Source organism: Arachis ipaensis, chromosome B2, assembly GCF_059453495.1.
Source record: "Arachis ipaensis isolate K30076 ecotype BB chromosome B2, ASM5945349v1, whole genome shotgun sequence".
NCBI lineage: Eukaryota > Viridiplantae > Streptophyta > Magnoliopsida > Fabales > Fabaceae > Arachis > Arachis ipaensis.
Genome location: NC_142437.1, coordinates 2,334,205 through 2,360,954, shown reverse-complemented (window position 1 = coordinate 2,360,954; position 26,750 = coordinate 2,334,205). Strand labels below are relative to the sequence as shown.

The window sequence follows — 26,750 nt, the reverse complement described above, 5'->3', positions numbered from 1 at the left end:
GACTGTTCAAACTTTATTTATTTTAGGAGTTGGCTAATCAATTTCAAGGTACCATATTGTCTCTTCTTCACTATTTTTGTATATTGTGAAATACTATTCATTATTGAATTTTAATGTGATCTTTATTTAATGGTTAGTCTTTTTAGTTTTTATCCTTGCACTGTAACAGCATCAGTAACTTTGAGCTTCTAGCTGTCTCACACTGATTTTGGGAACACATCAAATCCCAGGATATATATTTTTGATGAATGCAACAAAGTTCCATGTGATTGGGGGACACGTGAAGTCAGAGATATCCAAATTTCATAATGACATCGTTATCTGTCTCCTAGATAACTTAGAAAATTCATAGCAGTGGAGAACTTAATTGACATTTGGCAACACATTTTTTGTATGTATATCATGGTAACATATTATGAGGTTTCAATAACAATAATGCATGCTAGTTGTCTTATTTTAATAATTTGTACATTGATAATGTCTTGGTCTTAGTCTAATAGTTTGCTTGGAGCTTTTGATTTGCCTGTTTTCTACATTTTTAAATTAGAAAAACTAGATTAAAACTCGCCTATTGTGGAAAGCTAAATTAATTATACTATATATCTATTATATAAATTTAAAAGTGTTGTATTAAAAAGATTGTGATCCATGGCTTAGATTTTGAGCTTTTTTTAGTGGTTGTATTTGAAGATAATAAAAAAAATTGAGAATGAAAATACAAAAAAAAAAAATATAGCATAAAATTACAAATAAATTTTGTTAATCATTTTATATTAAAATGTTCATATGATAAGTAGATGTTATTATGCTAAATTTGAATATAGCTGAAGATATTGTTGACAATTCATTTAAAAAGATATATGAGATGGAGTATAATAGTAAGAGTAATGTTAGTTAATATGTTTAAATAGACTAAATAGTATATATTTTAAATATTTATAATTGAAAATTATTATTATTATAATTTTTATATAAATGTTAATTGTATATATTATAATTTTTATATAAATGTTAATTGTATATAATTGTATATAATTGACAATTCTGCAAACTTTGTTTTCTTTTTATTTTCTATACCTTTTGTGAGAATGCACAATAATGCAGTTATGTGAACATCTCATGAACACAACTTTAAATTCATCGTATGCCTATATTTAAAAAAAAAAAATAGAAAAAGAAAGAAACTCACCACCATTAAGTGAAGTTGATAGAAATGAAATAGTTGTCTTATCTGACACAACTTTCTAATGACATTAACTACATCTTCACCAACTTGGAAAAACTGTTTGATAAAAGTATCATGTCCAAGAGAAATTATAGAATAATATGAATAACTCTTCATTTGTTCAACTTAGAGTTATAAATCCAGCAAGCAGTTGAACTTATTGTATGAGTTCTTGCTGAAGATAAGGATAGACATGAAGGTGTAATAAATTAGTATTTTTGGTTATATGAATAGGATAAAATAAAATACATAAAATACAAAAGACAGAAACATAAAAATTAATATTTTTGTATTTTGTTTGATGATAAACTAAAATAAATTATAAAAGTTTAATTTATTCTCTTTTTTTATTTAAAAAATTTAAAAAAATATAATAATAAAAAATATAATTATAAAAAATTAACAAAAATAATAAAAAAATAAAAAATAAATTTTACTTTTTATTAGTATCTCTTGTAAGTATTTCTGTATTTTTTAGTTAAAATAAATATAAAATATACTAATTTAATATTTTTAAAAATAATATTTATCAAACACAATTTTAAATCTTTTTATCTCTACCTCAATATCATGTGTGTGTCTACCTAAAATTGCGAGAACAAAACCTGTCGCCCAAAATATCATTGTCTCTTTTTTTTTTTTTTCGGTATAAGTTTTTAGGATTCATTTCTTTCCTTTTTCTTTTTTCTTGCTTTAGTGTTTTCTTGTTGGACATGTATTTCTTTTTTTGGGTCAGAAGACACGGTTTCGTGTTTAACATCAACTTCTCTAACTGCTTTCAAGGAGGTTAGATGGGCTACACTAGTGGGCTTTTTGGGACCGGTAATGCAATAGACTATAGACCATAGGCAAAGGCCCACTACCCTTAACTAATTGTACCACCTCATCAGTATTCATATTCAATATAGATTCGGAACATTAGCCAATAGCCATAGGTAGTGTTTTCCACCTCTTACAAAGTTACAAGCAATCCGACCCAGAACACTAGAAAAAGACAAAGCAAAAGGTTTTACATGTAATTTCCTTCAAAAAAATTTTATTACATTCGAAAAAAGAAGGAATTCTAAAGTTAAAAGCTTTTAACTTTCAATTAAAAGTTTCCATTTGAAAAATTTTAACGAGCAAATATCTTGTGTTAATAATTTACTGTAAGTAAGTATTTTTTAAAAATTATCCATCATTCAATTTTTAGAAGAGAAAAACTAAAAAATAAGTAGTTCTTTATAAAAAATAAATATTTTTTTATAAAAATAGATAATTAAATTAATTAAATAATATTATTTAAATAAAAAATTTGACTAAATACTAAAAATTTAAAAGATAAGTAGCGTCTTTAAATTTTTAGGAAATATTATCAATTATTAGATTGCAAAATATAAATTAAAAAAAAAAGCTTAAGTTTTCGGCACATGTCTAAAATGAAATAAACCATTTCTTAGAATAATTTATCTTGTCTTGTCTGTGTACCGTGTGAGAATCCCTATCAAAGTGTTAATAAATAAAAAAATAATTCACTTTAAGGGACCAGCTAATTAAAGTAATTAACCATGCATTGTAGCTTAGGATGAGGGACTTGTTCTATTTTTTATTTAATGTATATTTTATATCCTGAAAGTTTAAATGATTTTGGATTTTTTTTTTCAAAATTAGAAATATATAAAAAAACCAACTATATCTATACAAAATATAATTTAAAATTAATTAAAATATTATATTAATTAAATTATGATTTAATTTTTTAAATTAAGTATAGAACAAATATTTTGATGACGTTACTTATTATTTAAAAAATTCAAATTTAGATTCCTATGCCGTCATTTTAGAGAATTATATTTTATATAAATTTTTTTAATGTTAAAAGTTTTGATAATAATTTTTTAAATGTTAATAAATCAAATAATAATTTGTAATAAATTTTAGAAAATTATTTATTTATTTTTTTTATTCATAAGTTTGCAAAACCATAAATTTTTAGAATTTAAATTTAAACACAAAATTTAATTTTTATTTTTTTATTTTTATTTTTTAATATTTTATTTAAATTTAAGTAAAAATATTTTTTATTGATATTTATATTTTAAAGTTTAATACCCTAATCTATTTTCTGCTGTTACAATTTCGTTGATATTACCTATGAATTTGTACAAAATAATTTTCTTTCGCTATTTCACAGATATTGATTGTAAAGTTATATGATACCATATAAATTAATGAGTAATACTTTAAATAGATCCCCAAAAAAATTATTATCCGACAGTTTTGTCTCCCACAAAATTTAACTAAAATTTCAATCATGAGGTTCTCAGATATCCACCAGATACATCCCCAAAACCGTTTGATCCGGTTAACGTGGTGACGTATCAGGTTAATTGCGACATGTCACCTCCAGGACATTTTGGTCTCCATCCACGCTGGACAAAATGACGTCTTATTGGAACCAGAGGCAAAACGACTTCGTTTCAGGGAGGACAAATTCGCCCCCACTTGAACAGAGAATGTAAACGGTGCCGTTTTCATGTGGGGGACCTATTTGACTTATAATAGTATCTTAGGGGACCTATTTGACCTATAATTCGTCATGTTAAAAGAAACTATATTTACTTCAACGCAAACCTTAAAAACACATTGACTGTTCATTTATCAAAATGGTAACATAAACCTGAGAACCCAAACATGTTAACCACACAAATAGTTGGCTTCAATAGCAACACAAACCAAATCAAGTCAAAAGAAGGTTTATTTTCTTCAACATAAACTAAACGAAACCATTCTAAACAACATAAAGTCTTCTTCCTCCAACATAACAAAATGTGGTAACATAACTAAAACAACAACTTTCACACTAATTCTTAGAAGCATCATTTCTTGAAAGACTGGTTCAACCCTGGTGTTGGAATGAATTTGAACAACTTAGATAGTGTGCCACTGGTTGCAACTGCCATTGTCTCAGCACTAACACTCCTCGAATTTTTTGTCCTAATTACTGTCTCCTTTAGACGTCTAAAAGAAAGCTGAGTTTGGAATAAACAGTATTGTTATCACCATGTTTCACACATAGTTCAACTGCTTACATTAAGCCACTTATAAGGGGCATACTTTTGGGTTGCTTGAGACATTTCTTGTCACATCTGAGGGAGAATTGTCAACTTGAATATATTGAGAGGGAGGATTAGGCTCTTGCATGCTACCAGTTCAAATACATCAGCTTGTGTTTCCAATATTAACAAACAGAGACAATAAAAGTATTTGAGTGTAACATCACGAATTATAGGTCAAATAGGTCCCCTAAGATACTATTATAAGGCAAATAGGTCCCCCACATGAAAACGTCGCTGTTTGCATTATCTGTCCAAGTGGGGACGAATTTGTCCTCCGCGAAACAACGTTGTTTTGGCCCTGGTTCCAATACGACGTCGTTTTGTCCAGCGTAAATGGGGACCAAAATGTCCTGGAAGTAACATGTCGCAGTTAACCTAACACGTAACCACGTTAACCGGATCAAACAGTTTTGGGGACGTATCTGGTGGATATCTGAGAACCTCAGAGGCGAAATCTTAGTTAAATTTTGTGGGGGACAAAACTGTCGAATGATAAATTTCTTGAGAATCTATTTGGAGTATTACTCTAAATTAATAAATATTTGTATTTTGCTATAAAATAAGAAATATAAAATTTTATTCATTTATTTAAAAAATCCATCTGTTTTATGCTTACTGTTTTACTTCATTTTAATTTTATTTTTTTTTTTATTTTTTTAACACAAAAAATTAGCTGTTTTTTTTCTGTTTCATTTTTAACTTTGCCTCTTCACCATCATCTCTATCATTTTTCAGTTTCACTCAACCCCATCATTATCATCACCATTAAAAACTTCCGTTATTTTTATTTTCTTGCTTTGTTTTTTCAACTACCAACCACCACCATCATTGTGGATGCTGCCAGCATTGCATTGTAAATAACTAAATATAAAAATCTCAATGGATAATAAAGGGGTCGATTAGGACTGTGTATGGTCCGGTCCAATTCGAATTCGAAAGATTTTGGATCATAAAAATTTGGATCCGAAGTGATTCGGAATTGACCCAAGAGAAAAAATGAAATCTCCGAAGTGAGTAAAATTGGGACTAGGTCATATCTCAGGTCACCGAACTTAGTTTGATGGCCCAATTATCATACACAATTAATATTTTATATTAGAGAAAAGGACAAATAGGTCCCTGACCTTTGGCCCCGCGGACATTTTCGTCCCTGAGCATTTGAAAATACTTTTAAATCCCTGACCTTCACAAATCTTGGACGGATGAGTCCCTCCGTCAAATTGCCTCTGCCAGACTCGCCGGAGAAGTCTGATGTGGCTCTCGTGCGGATGACGTGGCATGACTGGTTGACACCTGGACTGCTGACTGGAAAGCTACATTATAAAATTGGACAAATAAGTCCCTGCACCACTAAACTACGTCGTTTTGATTTCATCCCTTACAAAGTCCCTTACAATACCCATTACACCCATACCACCCTTTCTGAATTACATAAAACCCTAAGGATACCAACGATCATCATACTCTATTTCTCCCTCCAAAAAGATCACTACCCAGGCTGAGACATTTGCCGTGTGCAGTGACCGTCGAAGAGGCCTCCATTGTTGTCTGAGTTGCTGTCTTCGTCACCGAAGGTAAGAAGTTTGTTGTGTTGCTTAGTTAGTGGATTGTGATGTTAAATACTTATGCAAGTATGAACTCTGTTGTGAAAGGACTGATCGTGCATGTTGATAGAAGTTGTCAAAAAAGTATTGGGGTTTTTCGATTGAAATTGAATTACTGTTAGGGCAAAGAAAGCTTCTGCGGTGATTTTTCGTTTCTGTATGTTGAAGGCCATTGCTTGTTAATATGTGAAAAGAGTAATTCTTGATCATTGTTTACAATTTTTTGTTTTTCTTTTTTTCAGATGGTTGATGTGTTTGTGGTGCCTGTATTCCACCATGGAGGTAATTTTGTGAGAGAAAGTAATGGCTCTCTGGTTTACAAAAATGGGAAGGTGGAGAAGTTTCCAGAAATGGACCTGGACTTCGTTAATTTCGGAGACTTGATCATATTGTTCAAGGGGTTGGGGTACCAATCATACAAGACAGTTTATTGGTATGATCCAAGGAGTCCTGATATTGAGTCTGGGCTGCATATTTTGACAGGAGATGCAGGGATTAACGCAATGCGAGAGAACAAAATGAAGAATACAGAGACGGATGAATTTTACCTATACTTTGACCACCCTGTTGATGAACCTGAGATTGTGGAGGATGCTGGAAAGCAAACTAACAGTCCTGATGATGGAGAGATTTTGGTGGATGATCAGAGTTCGTCATCTGATGATGGGTACGAGAGTACGGAGGATGAGCCCTACAAACCTCCACCTCCCGGATTTGAAAGTAATAGTGATGATGATGATACCAGTGCTGATGAGAAAGGTAGCAAAAGGCAGAGAGTAATGAAGGGAAAGAAAAAATTTGTGTCTCCAAAGAAGACAACTGCAAATAAGACAAGTGCTAAAAGAAACAGGAAGACGTGGAAGAAGATGGGACAAAGTAGTGGACCCAATGAGCAGCAGACCAGAAATAATGTTGGGTCTGATCCTAATGTGCAGCCCAACAGAGGCCCAGAACCAAACAGGGACCAACATGTTAGGTTCTATGTGAGCCTGATCCAAGATGATGATGATGACCCGGTATATGATTATGAATCTGAGAATTTACATACACCTATTTCATCAGATGATGAATCTAACAAGCATAAATTCCCTGAGTTTGATGATGATTATGAGCATGGAGAGGGGAGATTTGAGTTAGGGACTAGGTTTGCCACCATAGAGCGATTTAAGGAAGTTGTAAAAGACTCATTCATTGCTGAGGGTAGGGAGCTTAGGTGGATTAAGAATGACAAAGAGAGAGTGAGGGTGGGATGCATGGATGATGAGTGTCCGTGGCTGGTTCATTTATCATACAATAAATCTCTGCAATGCTACCAGGTGAAGACTTACAAAAATGACCATACATGTGCAAGGGACATGGGAAGTAATGCGGCTGATCAACATTGGATTAGCTTGAAGGTTGAGAAGAGAATGAGTACACAGCCTCATATGAGGACAAGTGAGGCTATTGACTTTCTCAGAGAAGAATTCTCACTCACTGCACATCCAAAAATGGTTTACAGAGCAGTTAGAGAGGCAAGAGAGAGAATCATGGGTAATGAGAGGGAGCAGTATAGTAATGTTAGAGATTACTTGTTTGAGATATTAAGAAGCAATCCAGGGTCTAGGGCAGAGTTGTGTGTCACTCCTATACCTCAATCCCCCCCTATTTTTGATAAGCTTTATATATGCTTAGAAGCATGCAAACAGGGGTTCAAGAGTGGGTGTAGGCCATTGATACATCTTGATGGCTGTTTTCTGAAGACTTATTACGGTGGACAACTCCTCACAGCAGTGGCTCAGGATGCAAATAACCAATTTTACGTGGTTGCCTACGGAGTAGCTAGGTCTGAAACTAAGGAGTCCTGGAAGTGGTTTTTGACTCTGCTCCAAGAGGATTTGGGGGATGTGCAGACTCATGGTTGGAACTTTATGTCCGACCAACAAAAGGTAAACTTTAATTACTTTATGTATTGCCATAGTGTTATGTAATTCTTTAATGATGAGTGTTATTGAATACTAGGTTATTTCTTAGTAGCTGTATACAACTACTGCTTTACTTAATATAATTAGTGCTGTTTAGCTTAGTATGAATGTACAACTACTGCATAACTTGATATAAATTAGTGCTGTTTTACTTGCTATGTATGTACTACTGCTGCATAAGTAAAAAAAATTATAGAGATATCAGTTAAAGTTATAATTAAAGAAAGTTACTGCTGCATAACTTGATATGAATTAGTGCTGTTTTACTTGCTATGTATGTACTACTGCTGCATAAGTAAAAAAAATTATAGAGATATCAGTTAAAGTTATAATTAAAGAAAGTTACTGCTGCATAACTTGATATGAATTAGTGCTGTTTTACTTGCTATGTATGTACTACTGCTGCATAAGTATAAAAATTTAATGAGATATCAGTTAAAGTTATAATTAAAGAAAGTTACTGCTGCATAACTTGATATGAATTAGTGCTGTTTTACTTGCTATGTATGTACTACTGCTGCATAAGTATAAAAATTTAATGAGATATCAGTTAAAGTTATAATTAAAGAAAGTTACTGCTGCATAACTTGATATGAATTAGTGCTGTTTTACTTGCTATGTATGTACTACTGCTGCATAAGTATTCAATATTTATAGAGATATGAGTTAAAGTTATAATCAAAGGAAGTTACTGCTGCATAAGTATAAAAATTTATAGAGATATAAGTTAAAATTATAATCATAGGAAGTTACTGCTATAGAAATATAAGTTAAAATTATAATCATAGGAAGTTGCTGCTGCATAACTTGTTATAACTTGTAAGAATGTACTTATTATGAATGTACTACTACTGCTGCATAACTTGTTATACTCATAATGAAGATTATTAAGATAAGAGTTAATGTTATAATCAAAGCAAGTTAATTAGTTAGTTACCAATCGTGATATGCTATATATGTTGACTTCTTGATGATATAATCAAAGCAAGTTAATTAGTTAATGTTATAATCAAAGCAAGTTAATTAGTTAGTTTCCATTATAACTCTGCTGCACATACTATATATATATATATAGCAGCATGTACTTCTAATCATGTAACTTCTACAATAATTCAATCCATGTAATCTTTATTAATATATTCCTTTCTTTTACAAACTCTCTGAACTCGTATCAAATAAAATTGTATCGATTATTTTAGATATTTATGAAAATTTTTAATTAATTATATATTATAATTAAAAACTATCTAAATAATAATTAGGTTTCATAAAAATTCAATTTTTAATATTATGTTATTGGGTAGCAAATGTATCATAACTGTTGTGTTACTTGATATGATTGTGCAACTGCTATGTAGGGATTGTTACCTGCATTGAAGTCAGTTATGCCAAATGCCCATCACCGAAACTGTGTGATGCACATTTGGAAAAATTTTATCAACCGTTTTAAGGACCTCTATATTCGGGAGGTGGTTTGGGATTGTGCTAAATGCACCACCATACCAGAATTTAAGGAGCAAATGGAAAAACTCAAGCGAATTAACCAGGGTGCATGAGAGTATCTATCGAAATTTGAGCCAGCAACTTGGGTGAAGGCCTATTTCTCACATGGACCAAAAGTGGACAACCTCACAAATAACATGTGTGAGGTGTTCAACGCGAAGATAGTAAACTATAGAATCAAGCCTATTCTCACAATGTGTGAAGAAATTAGGTGCTATCTGATGAGGAGGATGGTCAAACATAAGCAGTTACTAGAAAATTATTCTGGAAAGCTCGCACCTGTTCAGCAGAAAAGGCTGGATCGTCTTATAAGGCCCAGCAACAAGTGGCTTGCAGAGTGGACAGGTGACGAGGAACGTAAGAGATTTGAAGTGAGTCGTAAGAATACAAAGGTAGATGTGGATCTCATCAAGCAAACTTGCTCATGCAACAAGTGGCAGCTGACTGGTTAGTTCTAATTATATGTTAAATCTGTTCTGAATTATATGGTTTACTGTTCTAAATTATCTGGTTTATTGCTAACTAGTGCATGATATTGGTCTGTTTTAGGCATGCCCTGTATCCATGCAGTAGCAGCAATCAGGAAAAGACATGATCAACCAGAAGAATATGTTCATCCATGGTTATGCATGGAGTCAATCCATAAGACATATTCATATTCTATTCAACCGGTGCCTAGTCAGGAATTTTGGACACGGAGTGAGTATTCAAGACCAGATCCTCCCATCATAAAGAGACCAATAGGCAGACCAAAGGTACACAACAGACAAAAGGATCCGGCTGAACCAATGATGCAGCAAGGTGCCAAGCTGAAGAGATCCTTTAAGGTAACTTGCAGTAAATGTGGCTCAGAGGGACATAATTACAAGACATGCAAGGGTGCTCCATCTAACCCCAACTGGAAACCTAAGACCAAGAAGTCCAAGAAAGGTGGGACAAGTCAGTCACTAGTTGTCCTTCCACTATCACAGTCAGCACCAAAAGATGATGTTAGTATTTTATTTATTCTTAGTAATCTGGATATTTGGTGTATATATATGTTTAGTTCAATATTTGAGGATTTATATAGTAATGATCAACATTGGTCAACTTAATTGGACAGGATGCTCTTAACACCCAAAGTGATCCATCTAGCCAGGCTGTTTCTAGCCAGGCTGCATCTAGCCAGGCTGCATCTAGCCAGGCTCCAGATGTAAGTTTTATATATTATTGTGAAATGTTGACCCTTTAAACTGTTATTTATCCTAAGTCTCATGAATACCGTCTTATGTATCACAAACAGGTTCCAAGTGCTGTGGCAGCAACACCAAACCCTGTAACACCAGTTCCCGTGGCAGACCAACTCACAACCAGAGGTACACCATTTAGGCCTCCACTTCAAGTTCCATCCACAGCTCACCAAACAGTTCAACCAAAAACTTCAAAAATCAGACCCAAACAGAAGATATTCAGGCCACCTACCCCACTTTGCCCCAGTTCACTCCCACCTCCAAGTCAGCCTGCACCACCACAGCTTCAACCACAAGGTGCTCCACATGGCCCACAACCATCTCAAGTCAGGCCAGGACCGAGTACAGCAGCTTCCAAGGAGACATTGGCAGCAGCAAGCACAGCAACAACAAGACTGTTCAAATTCATTCCTAATCCACCATCCATCAATCCAAAGACATGAAGAAATATGACACCTTGGACATCTCACTATGCCTTGTAATAGCATTTAGGAAACTTGACTGTGAGAACAATGTTTTTTTGGGAGAATTGGTTTTTTTTTTTTGGAGAAGCTCTTAGGATTTTATAAACTGTTGCAAACTTGTTAGGTGTTTGAGGCTTACTTTTGTGATGTTAAGCTTCATAATACTATACACTTGAACAGATTTGCTCTTTTTGGGCAGCTTTTAAAAAATTTAACTGTCGCAAAGATGTTTACATAACTTTCATGTATACAACTTTCATGCCTACTTTCCTCAATCATTTAATGCTTCTTTGGATATTGACAACATATTTTCAACAACCTACGAATATCATAACTTTAATTGCATTTAGATAGATAATATGATACATAAATTGCCTAAACAGCATGTTTCAATACACAACAAAAACCAGGATCAACACATTTTCCTACTCTACTTTCTAAAATTCATTGCTCAGTCACTAAATACATAAAAAGCAGCCACAACTGCACATACAATTATAACAACACAACAAGCTAACGAATTTTTTTTCTTCTCTAACACAGTAACCTTCTCCTCCAGTACAGCCATCCTATGACGAAATCCCTCTTCCTCTTCAACAACTTCTGCCTCTTTCTCAATCAGAGGTCTTTTATCAAAGATGCAACCACTGCTTCCAATTCTAACAAGATGCTCATCGACCCAAAGAAAAAACTTGCAATGCAGTTGGTTTTCCTGTCAAAATTCCCAAAATAATGTACTATATCAAACCATTCAAACAGAACAAAATTCCCAGGTTTTTTTATCTTACCTTATAGAATGGGCAACCCAAAAAGACTCTGTTTGGGTTGCTAATCGTCTTCGACATATACATTATCGCATAAACTCCACAAAAGCATCTCGGGGCGACATCGTCCTTCAGGTCTCCGTCGTGCACAACACAAGGGTCTGAGCTTGAAGCAGAATTTTCTTCTCTTACTCCTCTGCGGCTTCTTCTCGACATTGCTGATGCTCCATTAGCAGCCATGGTTGATGCAGGTTGAGCTCCTCACACTGGCCTCCAGAAAGAACGCAATCAATTTAAGGATTAGGGATGAAATCAAAACGACGTAGTTTAGTGGTGCAGGGACTTATTTGTCCAATTTTATAATGTAGCTTTCCAGTCAGCAGTCCAGGTGTCAACCAGTCATGCCACGTCATCCGCACGAGAGCCACATCAGACTTCTCCGGCGAGTCTGGCAGAGGCAATTTGACGGAGGGACTCATCCGTCCAAGATTTGTAAAGGTCAGGGATTTAAAAGTATTTTCAAATGCTCAGGGACGAAAATGTCCGCGGGGCAAAAGGTCAGGGACCTATTTGTCCTTTTCTCTTTATATTATTAGTGATGGATGATAGTTATTCTTATGTGAAATTTAAGTATTGTAAACCTTAATATTTTGTATTATTAGTCATTATAAGATTATAAGTAGTTAATGTTTTATGGTTAGAATGTATAAGACTTTAAACTAATGCATAATATTGTGTTATTTGTATTGACTTAAATATTTGGTGTTATTAGATAATATTAGTATTGATTGTGGTTATGTTTTAATTTTAGAAAAGGGTTAGTTTTTGTTATATTTTTCTAAGTGAATTTTACCATGTCAAATAATGGTTGGAGTCTTGGAACCTTGGATATTTTCGCATGCTAGCTTACAAGAAAGTATTAAGGTAATGTAATATTAATGGCCTGATTTTTACCTAGTATAATCATGGTCCAAAAGTGTGTAGGTTTTATCGAATATAGAGCCGGATTCGGGTCTAACAAATAGGCCCGGTATATATTTTGAGTCGGGTCTGAATTACATCAAATTATGGAAGGATAAAAATGATAAACAAAAATTACTAATCTTTAATATTAGAATAAAATAAAAGAGAAGGTAAAATATAAAATTAAATAAAATATTTAAAATAAAACTGAAATAAAATAAGATTTACAAAAATATTATATACATACAAAAAAATTAGTTATTAAATTAATTATTTAATTTATGTATTTATCAATGTTCTGAAAATCGGTTCGAACCAGCCGGTCGAACCGATCGAACCGTGAACCGGACATCAAAACGATTCGGTCAATTAGTAAAACCGCGAAATCTGTAAACCGGTGTTGAACCGGTGAACCGGCCGATTTTTTGGCAAAATAGCAAAACGCTGCCGTTTTCCGCTCTGAACCCTAAATCAATGTTCTGATCCCTAATTGCCTTCACAAAATCACAATTCTCATCGAGCTTCAGAATCAGAGAACGCCATCACAGTCTCACACGGCCACACGGGTTCGTTGTCGAGCAATCACCTCCGTCGCGCAGTCACCTCCGTCGAGCAGTCACCTCCGTCGCGCAGTCACTCGGCGTTCGTGCTCCACCACTGCTTGGTTCACTCGGTGTCGCTGTCTCCCACTCTCCCTAGTCCCTATTGCATGTTCTGTTGAAGCCTTTAAGGTGCCTTCGAGCTTCCAGAGTTCCAGGTAATTTTTTTCTTAGTTATGAACTTATGATTGTTTGATTGAATCATTGAATAATTGCATGTCTCTGTCTCCTGATGAGTTTGATTGAGTAGCTCTTTGATTTTGTGACATGATGAACTCTGAAACTGTGAACTCTGAACTGATCCTGCTAAACTGAACTAGATTTTGTGACCTGATGAACTGACATGATGAACTACTAAGCTGTGAACTCTTTGATTGAGTAGCTCTTTGATTTTGCTTTATTTACTGAACTGGATTTTGTTGTTTGTTGAATAATTGTGAATAATTTTGAATAATTTTGCTTTGTTTACTGAAACTAAACTTATTCCTGATGGGTTTGATTGAGTATTTTTAGTTATTTTATTTTTCTTTGAACTGATTACTGAAACTGAACTGATTACTGAAACTGAACTGATTTTACTTTGTTTACTGATTACTGAAACTGAACTGATTTTGCTTTGTTTATTGAACTGGATTTTGTTGTTTGCTGAATAATTGTGAATAATTTTGAATAATTTTGGATATTGCATGTTGTGATCTTGAGAGTTGAGATTACTGGGTTGGATTGCCATGAACTTTGCAGGCTATGAGTTAGCAAGGAAGGCCATGAATAAGAATGAGGAGCTAGCTGGTAAGGCTTCGGAGTAATGTTAATTAAAACCTGAATTTAGCTGCAGCCCTTGGGGAATTTCTTACTGGGAAATTTTTTAGCACTTACTGAGTTAATTGCAGCTCATGCCTGGATTTTCTTTAATCTGCTGGTCATTGATGCTGCACTGAAATTCACATTTTGTTTCCTTTGTTCATTTTGTACTTTTTTTGAGTCTGCCATTTGTAGCAGCAGAATCAACAAAACTTTCTTGTACTTCCAATTGATTTCTTCATCTAATGTATAGATTTTAAATTTATCATAATCTTTCTCAAGTTTCTTCTTTTTGATTTCCTGGCTCACTTAATTGTCGTCTGATTTTGCACTGCCTGAAGTCATTGTTATTATTATTATTATTAGAGCATTAGTGATCTTCACTATCAGCTTATCTTATGCGCTGTATGTAGTATGTACTATGCAATCAAAATTGTTAATTAATTAACATGAAACTACTGTGTACTTGATAGGTTTAGAGATTAATAGAATTGGTAGGTTTTATTGATGAACTAGGAATTGCAAATCACAACCCCTTATTAGAATACACGGTTGGAACTACCAACTGTGGAGGGAGTTCAACCTCTCGAGTAATATTGAAGACTTGCTTCATGAGTATTATAGTTTATTGATCAGACAATAAATTACAATAGCTTTGATCTTTAATTTATTGATAATGTGTTATATTTTGTTAGATGAGATTGATGCTGATTTAGATCAAGGCGGCGGTGGTGGTGGTAGTAGTACATTTTATGCTGCACCACTTGCTTTTTCTAGTCCAAGTAGTGAAAATGAAGGTGATGATATCAATGACGCAAATCTGCAGCAAGTTATGGAGGATTTTGATGATTGATGACAAACTTGGATAATTTTGATGTTGCTATGTTATGTTTGATTGGTTATTTTGTTTTTTGACTTTTGAATTTGTATTTGAATGAGATTATAACATTCTGGTTTATGTAATACTTTTAATTTGAATAGTATTTTAAAGTTTACATTAGACTATAATTATATTTCCATATGTTTATTTATATTTTATTTATTATTTTATTATAAAACGGTTTTTCGGTTCAACCACAATCGAACCGATTGAACCTATGAACTAATGAACCAGTAGCTAGAGCGATTCGATGACCGGTTCGATTTTCAGAACCTTAGTATTTATTATATATAAATGTATGTGTTATTTAATTTATTTTAATATATATTTTATATTTTGTAATATCATCAATCTTTGAATCAATAAGTGAAATTAGTGAATCATCACTCATGTAACTATCTAGATGAGTACACATAGTTATGGTGAATCAATAACTACTCATCTATTGAATCATGCTCAAACAATTATTCACTACAATTACAAGATACTTAACAAGAATAAAAATAAAACAAAAATTCAGTATTGGGTTTATATAAACGTATTTTATGAGAAGATGATACTCAATAAAATGGTCATTATTGTAATAAACACTTTTTTTTAAAAAACACAACATTGTCATTAGTTTAAATTAAAGATACTTTTTGAGGCTTTCTACCTAAAGATACCCTTTTAAAAGTTATATCTAAATATACTCTTAATTTTAATATATGATCGAAGAATTACATACTAATTACCTCTAAACTTAATTACTAATACATAAATATTTATCCTACCTCTATATTCTTTTAAAACGATTAATCAATTGAAAAAGATTAAAGAGTAACAAAAACAACAATGTAAATTTGTGTAAAGAAATTAATTTTTTATTTTATAAAATGAACCCCGATTATTTTTTAAAAGACAATTGTGTATGTGTAAGCTTTATAAGTCTTAGGAATTTATTTAAATATACCGCTTTAATTAATTAGAATTTACTTGGTTTTATAATGAATCAAAATGTTAATGTAAATGTAGCAATATATACTTATATATTGTCTAGTACAAACTAATGGTGTTACTACTATATTTGTATACAAACAACTATCGGATAATACAAATATACGGACAATAAGCCTATTGTCTTTCTAATAACAACAAAACCTTGCTCCACTCTTAATAATTGATTATATTATTTTCAATTTTCCAAAACTATGACATATGTGAAAATTATGCACCATATTTTCTTTAGTTTTACCATATTTAAAATAACTAATGTTAACCTAAATATTCATGACAATTATTGCGTAATAACTAATAACTATGCAAGATTGTATTATTGTTGGACATTACGTTTTGCAGTTTTTGGTGATGGTTTGCATATATATTGTAGAATTTAATTTTGATGTGGTGAGTATAAAATAATTTTATATATACATGATGCATCTAATTATATATAATGTTATATTAATAAAATTAATTATTTTTTATATTAATTATATAAATAATTATTTAAAAAATATATATATAATTATATAATTATTATATAAAATGCTTTACACTATCAAAATATCAAAATTAAACTCATATATTATAAATGTATATAGAATACACAGAGTGAGAAAAAAACAAACATGTAGGTTCTCATTTGCATTGTTTGATACGTATATGAAACTTTCCGTACATTTTTTCATGCAGCAACTGAATCCATTAAAAACATCCAAAAACCCATCTCACATTCTGTCACGTGCCTCATTTTAGGTGAAAATTCAGGGACAGTCGACTTCACATAAAGTTAACTGAAAACGATTAGATGATTTAACTGATTTGATTAAATTTTTATCTAACTACTCTCAACTATCAACTTCACGTAAAATCGACTGCACCTGAATTTCCATCGTTTTATAGTTCAGTTTCAACTAACACCTCGCCCATCATAATCCAAGTGAAGACTATCTCTCAATATTTTTCTATTAACATAGCATATTAATTCTATAATAGATTCTTTTAAATTTAAAATTGCAATGTCTAATATTATTATGTGTAGTATGCTAGTATTATAATCTAGAATACTAATACATAAGAACAAAAATACTATTTCTACACTAAAATTAGGTATTAAAATTAGTTACTAATATATTTATATATAAATACATGTGTGATTTAATTTATTTTTAATATATATTTATATTCTAACATCTATTTTATACTAATAACTAATTTTGATAACTTTTTAATGTACAAATAACATATTCTACCTGAGAAATATTAGATATTCAATTTGTGAGTCTTATTGAGGTGCCTTTCAAATTTCATCCATTATCCATATATATAGCAGGAGAGGTAGCAGAGTACAAATTAAAGTGAGTTCCGAAACTTAGCTAGCTAGGAACAAAACAAATATAAAAAACCCTAAATAGAGATCAGATCAACGTAACTTTTTGAACAACAACGATACAACAATATATATAGCTACCTTAATATAAGATAAGAAGCAGCAGACACCACTAATTAAACTTTTAAATTTCCAGCGACCTAATACTAAAATAAAACAGAAAAAGAAGAGCACAACACAGAGAGTGCATATTATAAAAGTACGTAACCTAATCTAATTAAGAAAGTCATTAAGAAAGTCCGAGTAATGATCAAAAATGTCTTCCATGATAGGCCATGATCATTACTATTATTATTATTATTATTATTATTATTATTATTATTGTTGTTGTTGTTGTTGTTGTTGGTCTCCTCCTTCTTCTTGGTGTTGGTGTCCTTCTTCTTCTTCTTTCTCTTCTTCTCCTGAGTAAGAGGCATGCCAGAGGGAACTGCCGTATTGCTAGAGCCATTGAAATTAAAAACACCAGGTTGCGGCATGTGGAAACCATCTTGATACAAAGGAACATTAAAATCCTCGTCTTTCTTCGTCATCTGGCCTGTGGAAACAGCGGAAAGAGGAGGAAATGACTCAGCCTTAAGGTGGGAAGAATCTTGTGATGGAGAAGTAGGAGCACCTAACAACAGACACTCACTTTTAGTGGGCTTTGGACTTTTCAAGAAAGTGCTAACTATGTCTTCCAACAACCCCGATGATGAGTCTGAGTGATGAAAGAACTCTTGCGAGTATTCACTGCCATCAGCTTTATGATTATTATCACTGCCACAACCGAGACTGTTTGTGTTTGTCAGGCAAGAGGAAGAAAAGGGTGCGGTGTAGTTAGGAGCATTGCTACCATGTGATGAGTTGACTAAACTGCCCTTGGGGTAGGATAAATGGTGGCTAAAGGAAGATGAAACAGAGTGGTTATTAGCATTACCACCATGTGATGAGTTGACTAAACTGCCCTTGGAGTACGATAAGGAAGATGGAAGAGAAGGGTTATTAGCATTGCCACCATGTGATGAGTTGACTAAACTGCCCTTGGGGTATGATAAATGGTGGCTAACGGAAGATGAAACAGAAGGCTTGGCATTACCACCATGTGATGAGTTGACTAAATTGCCCTTGGGGTATGATAAAGGCTGGCTAAGGGAAGATGGAAGAGAAGGATTAGCATTGCCACCATGTGATGAGTTGATACCGCCACTGGGGTAGGATAAACGGTGGGTAAATGAAGATGAAAGTGAGTTGATACTTCGCTTGGGGTAGGATAAATGGTGACTAACTGAAGATGAAGGAGAAGGATTAGCATGCCCACCATGTGATGAGTTGACCAAACTGCCCTTGGGGTAGGATAAATGCTGGCCAAAGAAAGATGAAACAGAAGGGGCAACGAAGTCACGAGGGAGGAGCATGTTTGTGGAGTTAAGCTGTTGGTTTCGCTGTTGCTGGAAGGTAGAAAAGGAAGAAGGGGCGGAGTAAGAGGAGAAGGGGTCAGGCCAAGAACCACCCAAGTGGCGGTTACGGCTGTTGAAGAGTTGGTTAGGATGGATGGGGAAGCTGAACTGACTTCCCAATAAGTGGCTACTGCGGTTAAGGATGTTTTTATTGTTGTTTTTGTTGGTGACGAAGATTAAAGAAGGTTGAGGAGGGGAAATATAATACACAAAGTTGGTTCTCGCAGTGGGGCCACGCAAGACTCTGGCGGCGGAGTCGTAGGCTTGGGCGGCTTCCTCCGCAGTGTCATATGTCCCCAGCCAACGCCGCTCCTTAGTTTGAGGGTCCCTTATCTCAGCGGCATAACGTCCCCATGGCCTCCGCCTCACACCCCGGTACCTTATGGGTCCGACGGGGGTGGGGCCGTCCTTTTGAAGGATCCGCTTGCTGGTGAGGTTGGTGGCGACGGCGGTGACGGCAAGAGCAGTGGGAGAGTATTTGTCACTGCGGTGGCGCTCGGGTTGGGGAAGCTGGTTCATGACGTGGATGTTATGAGAGGAAGGTGGAAAAAGAGAGAAGAGAAGGGACTCAGCTTATTGGTGATGGGGATCTTTCTTTATGCTTCCTAGGGCTTGACGTTGTTTATAATGGAAAAAAAAATCTAAAAGAGCCGGCAATTTTATTAAATTTTGGTAAGTATGTAACTAAAAAAAATAAGTAATCTTATATTATTAGATAAAATCTTATACTATTAAAATTAGGAAAAGTATATGGAAACAAAATGTGACCAGCCAAAAAGTAAATAAAATCGTTTAATTAAAATCACTTTTTGAATAATATGTTTGAAAACCGCTCCTGAGATCATGGAGCACAAACGAAAACCCGATTTTTTATGGAACCCAAACACATTTTGACTGATTTTTGGCTGATATGCTTTTGGTTCCCTAGTTATTCTCTTAAAATTATTATTGATGATTATTTAATGACTATAAATTACAAAAATTATTGATTCTCTAACACTTCTCTAATGTGATAACTGAGTAGGCAAAACCGGTTCTATTTCATCTAGCTTGGCTAATGCTGTCCTACAAAACCGGTTCTATTTTTGCCTTTTGCCAATCACCAAATCGTACATAGAACATTAATAAAGTTACAGTGTTTACAGTTGTATATTTGGAAACTTTCCTCTATATTATAAGTAGAAAATGTTCTCAATATCTATCTTTTTTTTTTTTAAGAAGTATATTTTATAGTGTCTATAAATTACACTTATTTTAATTTCATAAAAAAATATGTTTCATAATAACTATATCTTTTAACATTTATATTTAAATAAATTAGACAAAAAAATTATAGACAACGTAAAAATGATAAAATTTATAGACACTATAAAATATCTTCTTTAAAATAATAATAGTTGACTGTTGATACGGTTAGAATTTGTATTTTGTAACCAAAGAAACAATTTTGTTAGAATATTCTAAAATGGCCATATATTAGTAATGTTAGAGAGATTATTTTAAAATTATTTTATATAACATAATATCTATATTTTTACATAACATTCGTAATTATATATTTATAAAAATTAAAATTATATCATTATTTTAATAATAATTAATATCATCTTAGACTGATTTGATTGATTTTTTTATTTTCTTCCAAATATTATTACGAATGGATATATGTACACATCCAACTTTGGCAAAAGTAAGAAAATTAGGCAAATACTAGGTGAGTAATTAAATTAATTTATGTGCATAATGTTCCCGCCGTATGGTTACGAATTTTCGGATCGATGTCATCGCTCCCCACTCACCACTCACCACTACTACGAGATTTCGGATACCTGTGGCCTTCTATATATGGACCAACTTATATATCATTAAAACTTAGATCAAGGGAGACTAATATGACGCTTATTTTAACCCACTTGTAAAAATTTGAGAGGGTTATCTCAATTGAATCAACATGATATTATTGTGCTTGCTTGACTTTATTACCAAGGATTAAACAATTAAAATAATAGTAGAGTTATATTTTCTTGTCATCAAATTATTTTTTTTTTAATTATACTGATAAAAAAAACGCAAATTATATATTTAACGCAATAATATTAAATAGACAAAAAAAAAACAGAATTTATTTTAATTAGTATTTAGTCCGGTCGTTATAAATCTAATATCATAACTCGGCATCATACGTTATAACTCGGCAAAACACGTTATAACTCGGTGTTACACGCTAAACTCAACGGACTATACCTTAAAATCAAAACGTCCGAACAGATATCATCACTCATTAAAACCTGTTTATTACTCTTCAATTCAGACAATAAAGTAGAAATGTACCCGACTCCCTTTGCTTCATCTATAAAGGCATAACGTTCTATCCTAAACAGGACACATTGAATTTTCAATACTAACTTAAGTATCGAAGTGCCTTTGCAGGTACACTCCCCACTTTATTCATACTCTCCACGATTGGACAACTCCTTAGGCGTAAAGCTCGGACTTCCCCAAAGATCACAGATCAGCATTGAAGGAATCAACTCGGCATCGATATCTAGAAGCCGAGCTACCCTCAAGGTATCCATACAAAAACAATTGGCACCCACCGTGGGGCAGAAAATATAATCCCTCTCTTTTTTATCGGCCACAAGGTTTTCACCTCCGATCATGGTTGAGCAACTCCCACCTACACCATCCGAGCTCCTTCGGATGGTAACTGAGTTGCAACAGGCCAATCAGCGCATGGCGGAGGAGAATCAAAGAATGGCAAACCAGATTGCCAAGTTAACTAATGCTCGGATTGAGAATAATAACGACGGACATCAAGAACGGACCGAAGAAGCCGAGCATCAGTTCGACCCAACGCATGTCTCCGAAACTGCTCGGATTGATGAAGTTCGGAATGATACAGTTCATAACGAGAAAGCCCTACCCGTGCATAACGAAGAAACTCGGCTAGAAAACGAAGATGGCGAGTCAGATAACTCTCTGGGACCATTCACGGCTGAGGTGATGAACTTCGTACTGCCCAGAAGGTTCACTCTGCCGACCATTTTAACCCCGTACGACGGGCTAGGCGATCCAAAGAAATACATAAAAAAGTTCACCTCCATAATGATAGTAAACGGTGCATCCGATAAAGTTTTATGCCGTTGTTTTCCATCTTATTTAGACGGTCCTGCACTTGATTGGTTTTGTTCTTTGCCTGCAGATTCTATTTCTTGTTTTCGAGACCTGTCAAAACTGTTTGAGGAGTATTTTGCTGGATCAGCTATCTACCTGCATGATTCTGATTACTTGAACACAATCAAACAAGGCCAGCATGAAAGCCTAAAAGAGTACATGACGCACTTCACAAAGGTGGCTATGAGTATACCAGAACTCTACCCTGAAGTGAAATTGCACGCCATCAAAAGTGGACTCCGACCAGGAAAATTCCAAGAAGCTGTTGCTGTGGCCAAACCTAAAACTATGGCCGAATTCCGTGAAAAGGCGAAATGGTAGATTGACATTAAAGAGCTCCGACAAGCTCGGAGAATAGAGAGACCCCAGTATAGAGAAGACGATAAAACATGGGATAATAAGAAAAACTTCAAGACAACTCCCCATTATGAATCATATACCCAGTTCAACACAAAGCGTGACGACATCATTAAAGAGATCCTCAATTCCAAATTAATCAAACCACCACGGAAGGCCGGTAACTATCCAGACTCGAGAGGTGCAGACAAATCAAAATATTGTATTCTTCACCAGAAGCACGGACACACCATCGACGAATGTGTCATCACCAAGGACCTTTTAGAGCAACTAGCTTGGCAAGGACATCTCAACAAATACTCGGTGGTCATATACAACAGTGGGCTCCTCCTTCTAATGACAATAATTCGGCAGCACATCACAGCCAAGATAAAGAACACCCGAGTTCGACCAAATCAGACCAACCAAGAGGTATCATTAACTGTATTTCTGGAGGTTTTGTAGGTGGAGGCGCCACAAGCTCGGCAAGGGAACACTCTTACCGAGCTATGTTGTCAATAGAAGCCAGTCAAGATCATCCTCAGACCCCTTCACATTTTTTCCAGATTACATTCCAAAGCTTCGACTTTAATACAACTATAACAAATTTTAATGACCCTGTTGTGATCTCCATCCAGTTAGGAGATCTCCTAGTTAAAAAAGTATTACTGGATCCAGGGAGAAATATCGACGTTATTTTCCATTCGACATCCCAGAAGATAAAGTTAAGTAACAACATGCTACAACCTTCCATTGGAGACCTAGTCAGCTTTTCAGGTGAAAGGGTCCCAGTTTTGGGCTCTGTGTGGTTCCAAACCACACTCGGTGAGGTTTCCTTATCAAAAACTTCAGATATTCAATACTTAGTCGTTGACCGTTTTAGCACTTACAATTTGATTCTTGGCCGACCTTTTCTAAATAGGTTCGGCGCTATCGTTTCTACAATTTATCTCTATGTTAAGTTCCCTTTGCAGGATGATACAATTGCAACTATTTACAGTGATGCTCGTAAGGCCAGAGAATGTTACAACAACAGTTTTAAATGACCTAACCAAAGTACCCAAGCTCGTGTACACAACATCAGCAATCAGGACGAACTCCCAGTCCTGGCCAACCTTGATCCAAGGGCAGATGCCTTAGAGCGACCAACCCCAACAGAAGACTTACAAAAGGTTTATTTTGCAGATAGCTCCGATAAATTCACCTATGTGGGATCCACATTAAGCTCGGAGGAGAAGATCTTATTCCAAGATTTCCTACAACAAAATGCTGACTTGGTTGCTTGGACACCAGCAGACATGCCTAGCATTGACCCATTTAGACCCGTTTGTCCGACCTATTGCACAGAAGAAGAGAAACCTCGGCCATAAACGAAAACAAGCCTTCTGAAAGAAACCAGGAAGCTCATTAATGCCGGCTTCATCCAGAAAATCAGATTCACAACATGGTTGGCGAATGTCGTCATGGTGAAAATCCATAACGGTAAATGGTGCATGTATGTTGATTTCACCGATCTTAACAAAGCATGCCCAAAAGACTCTTATCTCTTACCATCGATTGATTGTTTAGTTGACAGTGCTTTTGGTTATGAAAAACTAAGTTTTATGGATGTATACTCTGGTTACAACCAGATCTTAATACATCCATCTGATCAAAGCAAAACTGCTTTTATTACTGAATATGGAAATTACTCTTACAAAGTCATGCCATTTGGTCTTAAGAATGCAGGTGCAACATATCAACGCCTTATGGACAAAGTGTTCACCCAGCAGATAGGCAGAAACATCGAGGTCTATGTAGACGACATGGTTTCCAAAACAAAACTTGGCGACAGCCACCTCGATGACCTCGAAGAAATTTTCCATCAGATCCGAGAATATATCATGCGGTTAAACCCCGAGAAGTGTGCCTTTGGTGTACAAAGTGGCAAATTCCTCGACTTCATGCTAACCAACCGAGGAATCGAGGCCAACCCCGAAAAGTGCAAAGCTGTGTTGGATATGATGAGCCCAAAAACTATCAAAGAAGTACAACAATTAACAGGAAGACTTGTTGCACTCTCTAGATTCTTACCTTGCCTAGCTTCTAAATCTTTCTGTTTTTTTCAAACTTTAAAAAAGAAGAACGCTTTCCATTGGACCGATGAATGTGAATAAGTATTCATAACTATAAAAGAAACTCTTTCAAAACTACTAATTTTACAAACACCCCTTCAAGGGGAACCACTATTTTTATATTTATCTGTGACTAACTGGGCTGTAAGTTCTGTTCTTATTAAAGGCAAAGGCAGCAATTGCCGATCTATTTCACTAGCAAAACACTACAAAACGCAGAACTTCACTATCCGAACATTGCAAAGTTGGCTTTAGCTCTTGTTTTCTCGGCACGAAGACTTCGGCCATACTTCCAAAGTCATGTCATCTATGTCCGGATAGATCAACCCTTGCGACAAGTCCTTCAAAAACCAGAATTAGCTAGCCGACTAGTAAAATAGTCGGTTGAACTTTCCGAGTTTGATATCAGATACCAACGTCGAGCATCCATTAAATCTCAATTTTTGGCCGATTTCATTACCGAATTCACAGTCCCAAACACAACCCATGATTCAACCCAATGGTGTTTATACGTAGACGGCTCTTCAAATTCACAAGGATGTGGATCTGGAATCATACTTGAAGACGGAAACGGCAATGTCATCGAACAATCTCTACATTTTTCCTTCAAGGCAAGTAACAATCAGAGTGAGTACGAAGCTCTCATTGTTGGCCTAAAACTTGCGACCGACCTAAGTATAGCCAAACTCAAGGTATACTACGATTCTTTGCTCATTGTACAGCAAGTGAACGATTTGTACCAAGTAAAAGATCCTCTGTTATCCAAATATCTTGCCATTGTTCAGAATTTACTTTTCAAATTTTCAAAATGCGAAATTCAACATATACCTCGAGAGAGTAATAGCCGAGCTGATATTCTATCTAAGCTCGCCAATACTCAAATGACCAAATCCTCATTTTATCAATCAACACTACTTAAACCAAGCATAGATCTCACAGAAATTCTAAGTGTTACACAGGATACAGATTGGAGAACAACTTATATAAATTATCTAAGAACTGGAGTATTGCCAGCTGATATTGACAATCCTCGACATTTTCGTCGACAAGAATCATTTTTCACAATACATGACAATAGCCTATATAGACGAGGATTTTCTCGTCCTTTGCTTAAATGTCTCTCCAAATCCGAAACCAAACTTGCAATGACAGAAGCACATGAGGAAATCTGTGGGACACACCTCGGCGCCCGAAGTATTTCTTTAAAGATCCTCCGTGCTGGCTTCTTCTGGCCGACGTTACAACAAGACTGCAAAACAAAGGTAAGAAGTTGTTACAATTTCCAGAAACATAGCCCCATCACACACCTCCCTGCCGAGCTTCTGCATAGTTCTGAGGTAAGCTGGCCCTTTAACCACTAGGGGCTAGACATCCTCGGCCCTTTTTCCTTTGGCAGCAGGGCAGGTAAAATTTTTGGTAGTAGCCATTGACTACTTTTCAAAATGGATAGAGGCACAATCTTTAGCAAAAATTACTTCACAACAAATAGTCTCCTTTGTATGGAAGAATATTATCTGCAGATTTGGCATACCTCGACACATTATCACAGATAATGGTCGCTAGTTTGCTGATCATAAATTTACCTCCTTTTTGCAGGATTTAAAAGTCAAACATTTTTCATCGGTAGAACACCCACAGACAAATGGATTAGCTGAGGCTGCAAATAAAGTTATCCTTCATGCTTTAAGAAAGAAACTGGATGACGCCAAGGGTCTCTGGGCCGCACTCATACTAGAGATCATATTGGGAAACAATACCACTGTTCACTCAACAACAAAGGAAACCCATTTCCGACTAGTATACGGCTCAGACGCAATGATACCAGTTGAGATCTCTCAGACTTCACTCTGCACTCAGTTGGCAGACCATAGTACATCCAATACAGTTTGACAGTCCGACCTCGACCTCGTTGAAGAAATCTGAGCTACAGCAGCAATCACACACCATGCTATGCAACAGCATATAGCTCGAAGATACAATCAGAAACTTCACCCAAGGTCCTTTCAAGTAAACGACTTAGTCTTAAGAAGAACTGAATAAGCCAGAAAACCACCAAGCCATGGAAAGCTAGCAGCCAACTAGAAAGGCCCTTTCCAAATGATTGAAGTCATCGGCAACGACACCTACCAACTACAAACCCTAGATGGTAATACTATGCCTAATACTTGGAATGTATCATCTTTAAAGCTATATTACAGTTAAAAGTCAGGGACAGGCAGGTACTC

The 26,750-nt window shown here is 34.7% G+C and overlaps 2 protein-coding genes across 2 annotated transcripts; one reads left to right on the top strand and one right to left on the bottom strand.

The window, feature by feature from the left end:
• Positions 1-11,538: 11,538 nt before the first annotated feature.
• LOC148572797 (uncharacterized) lies at positions 11,539-12,091 on the bottom strand. Its single transcript, XM_088504563.1, has 2 exons — positions 11,876-12,091; positions 11,539-11,799 (listed from the first exon to the last, which is right to left on the bottom strand). Exons 1-2 carry the CDS (start codon positions 12,089-12,091, stop codon positions 11,539-11,541), a joined length of 477 nt encoding a protein of 158 aa, XP_088360689.1.
• An 11,783-nt stretch (positions 12,092-23,874) lies between these two features.
• LOC148572796 (uncharacterized) lies at positions 23,875-26,415 on the top strand. The gene is made up of 3 exons (XM_088504799.1): positions 23,875-24,508; positions 25,042-25,862; positions 26,122-26,415. Exons 1-3 carry the CDS (start codon positions 23,875-23,877, stop codon positions 26,413-26,415), a joined length of 1,749 nt encoding a protein of 582 aa, XP_088360925.1.
• The last annotated feature ends 335 nt before the right edge of the window (positions 26,416-26,750 follow it).